At 35.9% G+C, this 15,397-nt stretch overlaps 1 protein-coding gene across 2 annotated transcripts in view; it reads left to right on the forward strand.

The window, feature by feature from the left end:
* Positions 1 to 12,275, forward strand: part of LOC148946941 (lysosome membrane protein 2-like) — a 206,086-nt gene extending 193,811 nt beyond the window's left edge. For both annotated transcript variants that reach the window (XM_089096747.1, XM_089096748.1), the window contains exons 8-10: positions 9,123 to 9,402; positions 11,060 to 11,221; positions 12,051 to 12,275. In XM_089096747.1, coding sequence (XP_088952873.1) covers positions 9,123 to 9,402; positions 11,060 to 11,221; positions 12,051 to 12,215 — 607 coding nt within the window. In that variant the 3' untranslated portion in view covers positions 12,216 to 12,275. The remainder of the gene's footprint in view (positions 1 to 9,122; positions 9,403 to 11,059; positions 11,222 to 12,050) is intronic.
* The last annotated feature ends 3,122 nt before the right edge of the window (positions 12,276 to 15,397 follow it).

The raw sequence follows: 15,397 nt of genomic DNA on the forward strand, positions 1-15,397 counted from the left end.
ACCTACTTAATAAGACGATTAATTTTGAGTTATGGACTAATAGCGACTTCAAGTTATTTTTCAAGTTAAAAGTTTTAGCCAGATTTTAATTTCTTCATGACCTTGTTAAATATTTGTTATTGGCAGCTTATACTAGCATTGCTTTTTTTTTTTTTTTTTTTTTCTTTTTTTTTAGTCTAAACTCAATCTACACTCAAGAGGTCAATAAAAGTAGAATATACAGAGCATTTAGAACCGTAGGACATTGACCTAAATTCAAGCATATTCCATTAAGCAGTAGTTTAAGGTTACAGATTTTCCATAATTCTAATGCTTATGTTCCACGATTCTAAGTTTTATTCTTTTTGATTTGGTATCTTTTGGTGCTGTTTTTGAAAAACTAAACTTACAACTACAGAAGACAAACCTTGAAGGATCATAACTTCTTTATCTTGTTTCATTTTCTGGACCATGGAGCTCGTAACAGTCATTTTCCCCCTGTATTAATGTACCCAAATTTATACACTTTTTTTTTGTTTGTAAAATTGAGATTCCAATGCCCCCAACAGAGCTAAACTCAATATTCTTCTCGGCAATTTTAAATCAAGTTCATATTCCCATATCTAAATAGTCATGGACCATGGTATCATAGGCAGCGCGCTAGCGCTGCCTAAGTAAAGAACGATGTGGGCACAATGTGTTGTTGTTTTTTTTTTTTTTTTTTCTCCATACCCGGGCACTTCGTATCGAAGGATTCGTCGTAGAAAGTTCTAAAAGGACTCATTCGATTGTAAATTGGAGGGGCTAGTGCCCTTTTTAATAGTCGAAAGTGATTAAGGGCAACTAGCCCCCCCTCCTACGCCCATCATTCCCCCAAATACTTCCAATCAAAATTTTCATATAGTCATTTTGTTCAGCGTAGTTGATTTCAAGACAGAAAATATCTGTTTGAGGAGGACACTCCCCCACAACCCTCGGGGCAAGGGTTTTAAGTTATGCCCTGGGGGCATATAAGGTTTTTATAGAAGGCGTTGTCGTAGAAACTTCAAAAAAGGCTCATTTGATTGGAAATTCAAAGGGCTACTGCTCTTTTTAATGACCGAAAGTGATTGTACGGCAACTAGCCCCCCCCCACGCCCATCATTCCCCAAAATACATCCAATCAAAATTTTGAGATAGCCATTTTGTTCAGTGTAGTTGATTTTCAAATAGAAAATATCTTTTTGTGGAGGACACTCCCCCACAACCCTCGGGGCAAGGGTTTTAAGTTATGCCCTGGGGGCATACAAGGTTTTTATAGAAGGCGTTGTCGTAGAAGCTTCAAAACAGGCTCATTCGACTGGAAGTTCAAAGGCCTATTGCACTTTTTAATAGTCGAAAGTGATTGGAGGGCAACTAGCCCCCCCCCCCCCCACGTCCATCATTTCCCCAAACACATTCGATCAATATTTTGAGATAGCCATTTTGTTCAGCGTAGTTGATTTCCAGATAGAAAATATCTTTTTGAGGTAAATACATTTTCTTAGACCACACTGGCTATACATGACAAATGAAACTCAGAGAGGAAAGAAAATAACAAAATGAAAAATAAAATAAAAAAGGTGAAAAAACGAGGATTTTGTCAGCCAGTGGAAAACCATGAAGAAGAAGAAATAAGCAAATATTTCGACAAGGACTTCCGCCAAGCCGTCCTCAGTGCCAAAAAAAAAATAAAAAGAAAAAAAAACGAAAATCTAACCTTTCGAAGTTTACCTGACAAAGACAGAACAGATACTAAATAAAAACCAGGCCGGAATCAATGAAAAAGAATTTACCACGATGATTGAGCAAGGATCTTTTGCCTTGCAATAGTCTTAGCTGGTCTACAGTTTCGGTTTTCATTAGATATGCAAATAGGTTCCTTTAAGTTATACCGGGTGAAAATATTGATTGAGTCCTTCAAAATTAAACTGTCGTAAATAGGGCTTAATGAAATATCTCCAGTATCTCTATTTATTGCTATATTTTGGTTAATGTATTTTTCTATCTCAATTACCTCTTGAAAAGTTTGTGGTAGGCCATTTACAGTAGATATTAAGGTTGTCTCGTCAAAAAGAACCAGATGGGTCAGATTTACGAAAATATACGAAGCCAATGCCGAATCGAAGTTGTCATTGTTATTTTTTAATCTCAGGGACTTATCTATCGAAATTTTGCGCTCATACAAACCTTCACCTGGTCTTTGAGGGATCCTACCAATGTAAAATTTCCCACATGAACACGGGATTCTGTAGACACCACTACTCAGTACAGGATCAGTTTTATCCTTTCCTGAGTTGAAAAAGTGTTCAACTTTTTGCTCTGTTTTGAAAGAAACAGAGAGATTATGTTTTTTTTTAAAATTTTGAAGTTGATCGCTAAGTTTTGGGATGTATGTTAAAGAGATGAAAGTTTTTTCTTCCATTTCCGGGGTAACTGGATCAAGGGGGACGAGCTCCCTATTTTGTTGTCTTATGTTTTTTAATCGTCTATCTATAATATTTTCAATAAGTTTGATCGGGTAACCATTGCAGAAAAGAATATCCTTGACGTCCTTGACATGTTTTAATTCAGAGATTATATGATTATGGGAACAGATTTGCTAGACACTATTAACTAAAGAGATGATAGCCCTTTTTCACAAAGAGTGAGGGCAGCGAAAAGATACATTCATACAATGGTCATAATCCTTTGGAGTCCTGCGTATCGGAGACTCAAGATTATAAGCGGAGTTAACGCTAAAAAAAACTAAAAAGTTTTGCTTACTCGAATCTTCGAGTTCCATTGTGAACTGGAGATTCGAATCAAAAGAATTCAAATGTGCCAAAAAATCTCTTAGAGAGTCTTGTCCATGTTCCCAAACAGAAAGGATATCATCAACGAAACGAAACCAGATAGAGTGTTTTAAGTGGAAACTATTCAAAGCAGACTGTTCTTTGAAATCCATGCAAAAATTTGCCAAATAAGGAGACAAGACAGTGCCCATGGATAGACTAATGATTTGAAGGAAAATTTTATTTCGGAATTTAAAATACGAGGAGAACTTGTTGCAAAGACAAACAAGGGTCATTATTGTATCAATTTCCAAGGTTTTGTAATCCGACCAAGCTGAATTTTCCTCCAATTTTCTTTGTAAGGCCTGCTCACATTTATGGACATCGCATGAAGTGTACATAGAAACTGCATCAAAACTATATAAGATAGTTTTTTCTGTTGTACTTTGATTTTTTAACTTCTCAACAAGATCTATGGAGTTTTTTAATTAGGATTTCTGTGTGCTTAAAAGAGGCTTAAAAATGGTGGCTAAAAAACTTCATATACCATTAGCTGGAGAGCTATAACATGCTACAATAGGACGTCAGGTAAACTTCGAAAGGTTAGATTTTCGTTCGTTTCTTTTTCTTTTTTGTTTGGCACTGAGGACGACTTGGCGGAAGTCCTTGTCGAAATATTTGCTTATTTCTTCTTCTTCTTCAAATGTGCCAAAAAATCTCTTAGAGAGTCTTGTCCATGTTTCTTGTCGAAATATTTGCTTATTTCTTCTTCTTCATGGTTTTCCACTGGCTGACAAAATCCTCGTTTTTTCACCTTTTCAGATTTTATTTTTCATTTTGTTATTTTCTTTCCTCTCTGAGTTTCATTTATCTTTTTGAGGAGGACACTCCCCCACAACCCTCGGGGCAAGGGTTTTAAGTTATGCACTTGGGGCATATAAGGTTTTTATAGAAGACGTTGTCGTAGAAACTTCAAAAGAGGCTTATTCGATTGGAAATTCAAAGGGCTAGTGCCCATTTTAATAGTCAAAAGTGATTGGAGGGCAACTTGAGATAGCCATTTTGTTCAGTGTACTTGATTTCCAGATAGAAAATATTTTTTCGAAGAGGACAATCCCCCAAAACCCTCAGGGCAAGGGTTTTAAATTATGCCCTGGGGGCATATAAGGTTTTTATAGAAGGCGTTGTCGTAGAAGCTTCAAATCAGGCTCATTCGATTGGAAATTCAAAGCGCTAGTACCGTTTTTAATAGTCGAAAGTGATTGGAGGGCAACTAGCCCCCTCTCCCATGCCCATTATTCCCCCAAAAACAACCAATCAAAATTTTGAGATAGTCATTTTGTTCAGCGTAGTTTATTTCCAGGTATAAAATTTGTTTTTGAGGAGGACACTCCACCCCCACCTTCGGGGCAAGGGTTTTAAGTTATGCCCTTGGGGCATATAAGGTTTCTATAGAAGGTGTTGTAGTAGAAACTTCAAAACAGGTTCATTCAATTGGAAATTCAAAGGGCTAGTACTCTTTTTAATAGTCAAAAGTGATTGGAGTGCAACTAGCCCCCCCCCCCTCATGCCCTTCATTCCCTAAAACACATCCAATCAAAATTTTGAGACAGCCATTTTGTTTAGCGTAGTTGATTTCCAGATAGAAAATATGTTTTTGAGGAGAACACTCCCCCACATCCCTCAGGGCAAGGGTTTTAAGTTATGCCCTGGGGGTATATAAGTTTTTAAAGAACGTGTTGTCGTAGAAACTTCAATAAAAGCTCATTCGACTGGAAATTCAAAGGGCTAAATACAAATACAAATGAATGTGCATTGTCAGTTTAATATACATATACTGATATTTAGTAATCCAAATGTTAATATTATTTGATTTATTAAAGTTATAAAACTAAAAACATTTATATTTTTTCAGTAAAGTGCAAATTTTGTTCTAGCCTTGGAAAGGCATAAGGCTTTTGCGCCCAACTTATGTTAATTTCTGCTCGTTTTGAGTTTGACTCCGTTAATTATTGTAATTTCTGTTCGTTTTGGGTTTCATTTATTTATCAATGCTGATTTGTGGTAGTTTCACGCTTGGTACATTATTTGATTTTAGTTTTGCTCATTTTTTGTTTAATGGAGTTCTCTACTTTTCTTTATAAAACAAAAAATTGCGAAGAAATGAAGAAAACAAGGACAATTAACAGCCAGTGAAAAAATTGAAAAATTATGCAAATATTTCGGTCAAGACCTCCGCTTGACCGTCCTCAGTGCAGAATAAAACTGATAAAAATATAAAAAAAAACCTTAAAATAAAAACACCAAACTAAAATTGGACGACCCTTTCCTAGTAACGGTGAAAGGGTAACTGAATAAAAGACACAAGTCTAAATGGCATTTCAGAATTTCATTTTGCGTAAAGCACTCTTAAAGGCTGATCGCTTTCCAGTTTGACTATTATCGGATACTCTATTCGATTGCACAATATAGCTTTGTGGATGTATGTAAAAACGATCAGAATTATAATTTTGTCATAAATGGGACTTAGAAAAAATTTCTCCAGTGTCCCTATTGAGAGCTACCTTTTGGTGAATGTGCTTTTTCATTTCAACTGCCTCCCTGAAAACTTGCGTGAGACCATTAACGGTGGCAACAATGGAGGTATCGTCAAACAAAATGAAATGGTGTGGACTCTCGTACACATGTTGCGCCAAGGCGGAATCAAAAACCTCAGGCCTTTGGCGTAACCTCATGGCCTTGTCGATTGAGGACTTATATACAGATAACCTCTCCCCCAATTGCTGTTGGGTTCTACCAACATAAAAACAGCCACAAGAACAAGGAACTCTATAAACACCACTACCCAGAATGGGGCTGGTTTTATCTTTGCCGTTGTTAAAAAAGTTCTGTGTAATATTTGAATTCTTAAAGGCGACATTAAGTTTATGTTTTTTAAGGATTCTTTTCAATTTGTCACTCAATTTCGGAATGTAGGGTAGAACAGTGAAAAGTTTCTTATCATCCACCAATGGGACGGTATCTGTTGGGGTTTGTGGATTTGATGCATTCTTTTCTGCCTTTTTTCGTCTTTTGTCTATAATGGTCTCAAGTAATTTTATAGGGTAGCCATTGCAAAATAAAATGTCCTTAATATAGTTCGATTCTGAGTCTAGTTGGTTCTGATGGTTGGTTCAATTCTGAGGGTTGGTTTTCATGTCTTTGATTCACATTTTAAAAGACCAAAAACAAACGACGTTTTTTCCTAAGTAATACAATTTCAAAAACTCGACATTTTTTAGAGTAAAACCTTTCACCGACAGATTTTCAGCGGATTTTAAAATAGCTCAGACTACTATCCGCCACGACTTTTGTATGGCTAAGGTTCGTTTATCAGACAAGTTTGAAAAATTAGAGTACGAAAAATTTCAAAATTCCAGATGTTTTCTTCTGAGATTTTGTCTTGGTTCGGTCATTGAGAACCTATCTTCTAAAGTCCTTACTCCGGAAGAAACCCATGTTTTGTCTAAGGGACCTAAATTTTGCCTACCTCAAACACAAGTGAATTTCGCAGAGATAGTCTCCAATGTGGAGGCGGGTATATTTGGTTCACGTTGTGCTGTGGAAAATCCAGATTTACTTCGAGGAGAGGTGGTTAAGAATATTCTTGATTTCATTCCATATTCCTCGAGGTAAAAAAAAGATCAGGAAACACAAACTCTCAAAAATTTAGAAAAAGACCCACACATCATTATCACGAGGGCTGATAAAGGAAATAAAATTGTTATCCTTGATATAACTTCATATAATAAAAAAGTTACAGATATTTTATGCGACACCCATACTTATAAACCCATAGATTCAGACCCCACCGATAATTTCACCCGTTTAGTACGAAAGGAGCTAGGAATTTTGAAAACTGAGAAGACTTATTACTCCACAAATGTATAAATTATTTTACCGTAAAGGTTGTTCAGCCCCTAAATTTTACGGGCTCCTAAAAATCCATAAAGATGGAGTCCCTCTACGCCCAATTGTGGCTTCTTATAGCTCTCCGACTGCCAGATTGGGGAAATGGTTTTCAACACTTTTTTGCCCCCTTATGCAAACGCAAACTTCATACATAAGAAATTCAGTTCACCTTATTGAAAAATTCAAAGACGTTGAAATAAAAAAAAAATACAATTTTGGCCAGTTTCAATGCCATTTCTATGTATACGTCTCGCGACATTAAAAAATGTGAACTAGCTCTTCAAAGGAAATTAGAAGATAATATTGATCAAATAGACTACAAAACACTGGATATAGAAACAATTATGCGTCTCGTCCGTCTTTGCAATAGTTACTCCTCATATTTCCGATATAATAATCAATTTTTCACCCAAATTAGGGGTTTACCCATGGGTACAAGTCTTACACCATTTTTGGCAACTTTTTATATGGAATTCATTGAAAATCTCTGCTCTGGAAAATTTTTCTATGAAACATCGGTTCTGGGGTCGGTTTGTGGACGATGTTATTTGTGGACGATGAAAAAACGTCCTTTTTTTTGGTCTTTTAAAATGTGAATCAAAGACTGAAAACCAACCCTCAGAATTGAACCAACCATCAGAACCAACTAGACTCAGAATCGAACTATATTAAGGACATTTTATTTTGCAATGGCTACCCTATAAAATTACTTGAGACCATTATAGAAAAAAGACGAAAAATGGCTGAAAAGAATGCATTAAAACTAAAAACTCCAACAGACACTGTCCAATTAGTGGATAATATGAAAACTTTTCAGTGTTATACCCTAGATTCCCAAATTGAGTGGCAAATTGAAAAGAATCCTTAAAAAACATAAACTTAACGTCGCCTTTAAGAATTCAAATATTACACAGAACTTTTTTAACAACGGCAAAGATAAAACCAGCCCCATTCTGAGTAGTGGCGTTTATAGAATTCCTTGTTCTTGTGGCTGTTTTTATATTGGTAGAACCCAACAGCAATTGGAGGAGAGATTATCTGTATATAAGTCCTCAATCGACAAGGCCATGAGGTTACGCCAAAGGCCTGAGGTTTTTGATTCCGCCTTGGCGCAACATGTGTACGAGAGTCCACACCATTTCATTTTGTTTGACGATACCTCCATTAATGCCACCGTCAAAGGTCGAACGCAAGTTTTCAGGGAGGCAGTTGAAATGAAAAAGCACATTCACCAAAAGGTACCTCTCAATAGGGACACTGGAGAAATTTTTCTAAGTCCCATTTATGACAAAATTATTAATTCTGATCGTTTTTACATACATCCACAAAGTTATATTGTGCAATCGAATAGAGTCTCCGATAATACTCAAACTTGAAAGCGATCAGCCTTTAAGAGTGCTTTACGCAAAACGAAAATCTGAAATGTCATTTAGACTTGTGTTTTTTATTCAGTTACCCTTTCACCGTTACTAGGAAAGGGTCGTCCAATTTTAGTTTGGTGTTTTTATTTTAAGGTTTGGTTTTTATATTTTTATCAGTTTTATTCTGCGCTGAGGACGGTCAAGCGGAGGTCTTGACCGAAATATTTGCATAATTTTTCAATTTTTTCACTGGCTGTTAATTGTCCTCATTTTCTTCATTTCTTCGCGATTTTTTGCTTTATCATGATTAGCCAGTGTGGTCTCAGAAATTATTTACTTTTCATTGAAAAACTTATTTTGTGAAAAAGTTTTTATAATTAATTATCAAGTAACAGTCATTTGTTTCAGTGCGCAAATTTAAGCATTGTATTTGTATAGTAATTCAATAGCCTTTAAAGCATTGGAGAAGTAATCAGCAAAAGCACCGTCTTTAGAAATAGCCAAAGTCTGATTTGTTTCTGTGACATGATACTGTTATGCATCACGGCAAAGTTCTTTATATAGAATCAAATCACCCAATTTATCGCCTTACTCTAGTCCCAGTCCAATCTAAGGCATCCTCATTTTCGGACAATGATCATTATAATAACTGTGGTAAAGATTGAGATATTTCTTCAAGGTCAAACACTAAACGACCACATCTAAGTAGTATTCGTTATTGAGGTTTCAATGACTTTATTCTATTTCGCGTCAGTGAATATTTCGGCCTCTTTGGCGCAATCACATTTTGTAGTTACAGGTACGTATTTAGTTAATTATTGTAATGAGCTGCTTAAAATTATTTAAATAATTATTCAGTTGCTTAAAATCTAAATTTTCCTCATAATAATACCACCAACTTATCATCTTAATTGATAGGTATGACACTATACAATAAAAATAAATCTTAAAATATAACGAATGTGCGTATAATTAAAAACTCTCACATTTTAAAAAAGTATTCTAAAATGTTTTGATAATAGTCGTTATGTCCTTGCAGGTCCCTGTTTCTGAAATACGAGCGAAATATGGTCCACTATGGCATCACCACCCACAGATATACTGTACCTTACGAAGCTGTCGCGGGTCCAAGCGATAATCCTGGATCAGAATGTTTCTGTCCAAACCAGTTTGAATTGGAAGAGTGTGATATTCGTTCTGCCATTATGCCAAAAGATAGATGCCAGCCTGGATCACCAGTAATAATGTCAACTCCTCATTTTTACCTTACAAACTGGGAGGAATTATTTAATGACTTTGATGGACTATCGCCAGAAAAGGTATAATGCGATTGCTTAGTGTAGAGATTTTGTGGTTGATGTCACAAAGGAATTGATGTACAACTTCTTTTCCATGAAGAATTTAAAGGTTTTATGAGGCATTGATCATACGGATTCAGGTTTGGTGTGGAATTTGTGCGAAGAAACACTATTTAATGTTTTAAGTTTTGGAAGATTCCCATAGGCTGTACAATTGTCTGTGAGCATTTCTTTATCGAGGCCGGTCAAAAATTTTTTAAAAATGGCTGACATCATCCAAGGTGTTTGGTTTGATTTATAGTCCGTAGGTAAACTTTGAATCTCTTTGAAACATCGCTCTTTACTTTGGCAATGATTAGGGTTTGATATTCGCAGTTTCTGTTTGATTTGCTCTAAGCAATTATTTATCTCTACACTCTTGCTCTCACCAAATTTTATTTACAATTTCAAGCAACTTCGCTTATCTTCTTAAGAAATTTGGCATTAATCCCGCAACTGAAGTTAATTTGCAAAGTATGTTAAACAAATCTGTTACTTTTTCTAGGAGGGACGGTCCACTAGCTACTTTGGTCATGGTGATACTGCAACCACTGTAGACTGCGCTCTTTGATGTTTTTAATTCAGTTCTGATCATTTCTTTGATGAAGATCCATGATTTTTGTACTTTCTTTGTTCCTAATTGTTGTAGCCAGTATTACCTGGCATGTCAAACTACTTAGCAATATCTTTCGTATTTGTGACCTGAGAGCAAAATTGTCCAACTAGTAGAAAACACTCTTGAGAAAAATACGATTACAGATTTGAACAGTGCCTTTCAAACACTCAATAGTCGAGTTAATAAAATTATATCAGCTTAATTTATTCTTTGGCTACTAATAGCAGCGATAAATAAGCGAAGTAGGATAATTTCTTTCGTAGGATAACTTCGCTCTCAGGAAAATTACCGGCGTATCGACTCGGATAAAACTGAATTTTTCTGTTGCTAAGCTAAAATGGTCACATAGAGTAGCCATATAGACCATAAGAAAGAGTGGGAAAATGTTCCTAAGTAACAGAAGATCTTCAGAATTTTGGTTTCAGACGGAGTAATATGATTTTGTTCTTACGCCACGTGTTCTTGGCGTTCACGACCAACAACTTTAATGGAGCAGTGTTTTAAATTTCACCGCAGGACAGAATAAAAAAATTAAAAAATCGAAACTGAAAGTAACAACTAAGAAATCGGTTTCATTAACTGGATTTGGGCTGGCTGAAGACCATAATCGACAGTCAATTACAAACAAGAGTTACGAGTTGCTACAACACCAATAGTCGTTCACAGAACGGAGCAAGTTTTATCTGAGTGACTAATTTATTTTTAGCCAAATTTGATCTATACAGATTTTCAAATTAAGAACTTTATTAAATACAGGTGTGGTGCTAAGTAGAGTAAGCTGAAAAATCAAAATACTCAGGTCTTCCTTGATAGTCTTTACTTAGGTAGAATAAAACAACAGAGGGATTAAAGGGGAATGTCAAATATCCGATTTCCCACGGAATTCGCCAATTCCCATGGAAAACGACCGGAAAACTACGGGAAATGGCTATCATACAGCCAAGTTTTGAAGGGTTTCGGTGAATGCAGAGGAAATATAGTTATTCAAGCCATACTATTATGATTTAATTATTTCTTTTTCAGAACCTACATGAAACCTACATGGATCTAGACCCTATCGTGTCTGTTCCACTAAGCGCAAGAAAAAGACTTCAGGCGAATATAAAAATTCGACCAGGCTACCCATTGCCATCCTTTGCAAATTTAGCTAAAGAATACGTATTCCCACTTACGTGGATTGAACAGGTATGATATATTTTTCCTCTTAGTGTAAGATTATTTCTTGTAAAGCCAAACGCATAATATAAACCCATCTTCCAGATAAGATATATGTATCACAAAGAAACCCTATATAAAATAGATAGAGATGAAGATAGTATTTTTGATTGTCTTTGGTTATTTTAAGTATGTAATTTCGATACCCCATGTCGAGCTTTCTATTTTACGAAACTTTTTTCTAAATTTGGGTTCCTGATAACGGGAACTAAACTTAAAGTTTTGATTACGTTTTAAATCTAGACCACAGTCGACATCTAGTACGCGACCACTGATGAAATTTAATTGGGGGGGGGGTCTGACACACATACCCAGAGAACTAAGCACTGATCAACTTAACCCTTAGAGCCCAACAAACATCAGCCCATCTGATCAGTTATTATACGACTTGAATTGGAAAGCCTCTTTTTAATTTGGGACATAGTGTAATAGAAAAAACTCATGCAAAATTTTAATTGCAAAGTACAGTGTAGAGCGAAATAGGCATATTTTTTATATTTGAACAGATTGAGGCTAATAATGGATATTGAGGCTGTAAGTTACTCTTTAAATGAGGTCTTTTGTTTTCGGTTGCGTCTTTAGGTTGTTGCATTAAATTGTCAGTGTGATCTGTTGTTAGGGTTGGGTTGTACATGGCCCAAGTTTTAACTGAACAAGCATCCAATTTATTTTTAGGATTGAATGTCGAATTCTTTTTTTTATAGGCGAACCAATTTAATTATTCATGTGCTTGTTTTTTCAAGTGAATAGTTTCCTAGCTTGTTGCTTGCTTTCTCTCCAAATCACTTTCTTTTTTTAGGGCGCGGACTTCAGTGAAGCAGTAGCTGATCGTTTGAAATCCAAAGTATATAAATCAAAAGATATGCTTTCAAATATCCCTTGGGTAGGGATTGGGCTCGGGATTGCCTGTATATTTGGTAGCATCGTGTACTTTTTGCGCATGTACAGTATAAGAGACTCCTAAGTTTGTATATTTGCCTCATAACTTTCTTATATTTATTTAGGAATAAACCTTTTATTTATTCTTTCTGTGCTTGCTCAAAATAAAATAAGGTACAAAACATAGTTAGCTTGCCTCTTTGAAATAAAGAAAGGGGAAAAAAGAAGTAAAAATAAATATAACTAATTGAGGTTATAAGCCGATAAGGTTTCTTAATAAACGTAACGACTTATGAGAGCTATAGGTTTCCTTCTTGTTTTATAATGGATTATAATAAGCCATCATATTCATAATTTTGTATTTTTTGTCAGAAGAAAGTGTCCGTGATCTTTCTTTTGGCAAAAAACACAAAAGTCCACATTTTCGCAGATGGAAGCTTGAAACCTCTAGTATAGGTTTCTCTGATATCACTGAATATGAGAGTGCGATTGCCATTAGGACTCCGTGACTTTTTGGAGGATGTTTCTCCGTTTGATCAAAAATCAAGCACATTTTCTCAGGCATATAATTTCATGGACTGAATAAGTGCCTGTAGGGCTAGCATGGGGGGGGGGGCATAGACCCGATATCGCGTTTCACATGTAATTGCATCATCTTCTGAAGAGAATGGTGTTATATATATATATATATATATATATATATATATATATATATATATATATATATATATATATATATATATATATATATATATATATATATATATATATATATATATATATATATATATATATATATATATATATATATATATATATATATATATATATATATATATATTAGTGACGATTGGCTAAGGATTCTGCCGAAAGACCGTGAGCACACTTACATACATCAAACAAGCCATGTGTAAAACCTTGACCACGTAGGCTCTACAACAAATCTTCAAGTGCTACCTGTCAATGTCGTTACTGACCTCCAACTGTCAGACCACCTTCCAATATCTGCGTCTTTTTCTTGTCCTTCCGTTCATTCTGCTCCTTTTTCACAACCCCGTCAGTCCCAGGCCCAGTTTTACAAGGACTGTAAAAATATTCAATGTAATTTATTTGAAACTGTTATAGATTCTTTCACACAGAATATTCTTTCTCCGTTCCAGCTACTTATGAGAAACCAACAAGTTGATATAAATGAAATACACGTGTTGCTTGACATCTATCTTGCAAAGATCTGTTATGCCCTGCGATACGCAGAAAAAGCCGGTTCACCTCTCAAACGTATACACCGGGTTGTCACAAAGAATTGGTCAAGTAATCCGAGCCTTGCTGAAGCTTGGCGAAAATCAAAACTTTGGCACCATCTATGGTTACAGTGTGAGCACTCTCGTTCTGATTGGGTTTAAGATATTCGTCTTTTTACCAAACGGAAGTTTGCGAAAGAACTATCCATGCACATGAACCTGATAGTTGAAGAGACTTCCCAGCAAGCTTGTCAATCCCAAACTTATGAAAGAGATCCTCCCAGTGCTCACCTTTCCGCCCATGATATTCCTGATTCCGACAGGAATTCTTACTTTTCTGCTGAATACTCTCCGCTAGATGCCTCTCCTTAATTTGAATATGAAGGAAAGGTTGACGTATTTCTTTTTAGCTGCCCTCCAGACAATTTTGTTGTCTCGATTGATTCTGTAGTGCGAGCGATGCTGCGCTTAAATCGTAAGAAATCTTCCGGCATAGATAGTGAGCGTTCTTCACATTCTCCATGGTAATGGGCTACTAGTTATTCATATTGCTCTGTTGATGCACATGATTGTGATCCAAGGAGTTGTACCTTCTTCTTCCTCGGTTGGAGATCTCACACCAATACCAAAAAAAGACAAACTCACCATCCAGTGCACGTCGTTCCGCCCTATAACAGTGGCTATTACTATCTACAAGTTTTTGAACTGCTCTTCATCGACCATCTGGCGACCATTCCGCCATGTCGGCTTGGTTTCTGGCTGCATCTCGGTTGTGCCTATGCTTTTTTCGTTGTCGGACCGCATTGATTGATATTGATATTCCGCTGCTCCCTCGTCTTTCATCCTCGCCGGTCTCAATTTGTCTCTCGTCTGTTATGCAGACAACATTTTGAACTTAAGTCACACTATCCAGCGCATTAGCGACGTTCTAACGTCGATTCAGTCTGAGTATGCGAAGCTCGGTCTTGAATTAAATGCTGAAAAGTTAGAAGTTGTATTCTTCAACTGAAAACTCGCACCGCCAGCAGACATTCCTCTCAGGAACAGCAGGATCAATCCAATTGATCATATTACTTACCTGTGTCTCCCAATTGGTTTCTCAATAAAGCACGCACGACAACTCCTTATAGCTCACATCAAACGTCAAGTAGGACTATCGTATGCTTCTTTTCTGACAAACAAGCTATGTTTCAACCGCCGTTGTCTTTCAAAACTTTTTAACTATGTTGCTCTATCACATTATTTATACATAGCACCGTTTTGGAAAATGTCTACTGAAACAAATAAGTCAGAACTTCGTTCAGTTTTCTTTCGTTTCGCAAACTATTTTCTACGTCACCCCCCCCCCCCATGGACCCACAACTCTTACCTTGTTAGAAAATTCAGCATAGCTGACCCTGTTATAGCTGCAGTAAGCCAAGTCTCGGTTTACAATACGTGTCTTTCGAAGCTGAACCATCCTTGGTCTTCGGTAGTATCATAGTACTTTGTCGAAGTATTTGATATGTTCCGTATTTGTCTGTGTTTAGCTGTACTTTTTTTTCTTCTTTTTTCTTTCGTTTATGCTACGTCTTTCTTTGTTTTGTATGACTGGTTTTCAAATAAATTATATATATATATATATATATATATATATATATATATATATATATATATATATATATATATATATATATATATATATATATATATATATATATATATATATATATATATATATATAGTATCGGATCCCGGCACGCGGCAGGCTTCTATATATAGATTCCGCTGTCGCTTGTCTTCTAAACGCAAACAATTTGAGCCTTTTCTTGATGTCATGACGTCGAAATGGACTTTTGCCTGGGCTTGTCTTCTGTCAGTATGAAAGACATATCGCCGAACCTGTGTATTTTTTAATTGTTCAGGTGGTGGGACAAAAATTTCTTCTTCTTCCAATGATTTTTCTAGTCCAGGTATTAAATTTTCAAAGGTCAGGAAGGGGTTAAAGACCACCTTTATTTCTTTTAATTGTTCAGGGGGTGGGACA

This window comes from Artemia sp. Qi Xiang Cuo, chromosome 11 (assembly GCF_049724085.1).
Source record: "Artemia sp. Qi Xiang Cuo chromosome 11, ASM4972408v1, whole genome shotgun sequence".
Classification (NCBI taxonomy): domain Eukaryota; kingdom Metazoa; phylum Arthropoda; class Branchiopoda; order Anostraca; family Artemiidae; genus Artemia; species Artemia sp. Qi Xiang Cuo.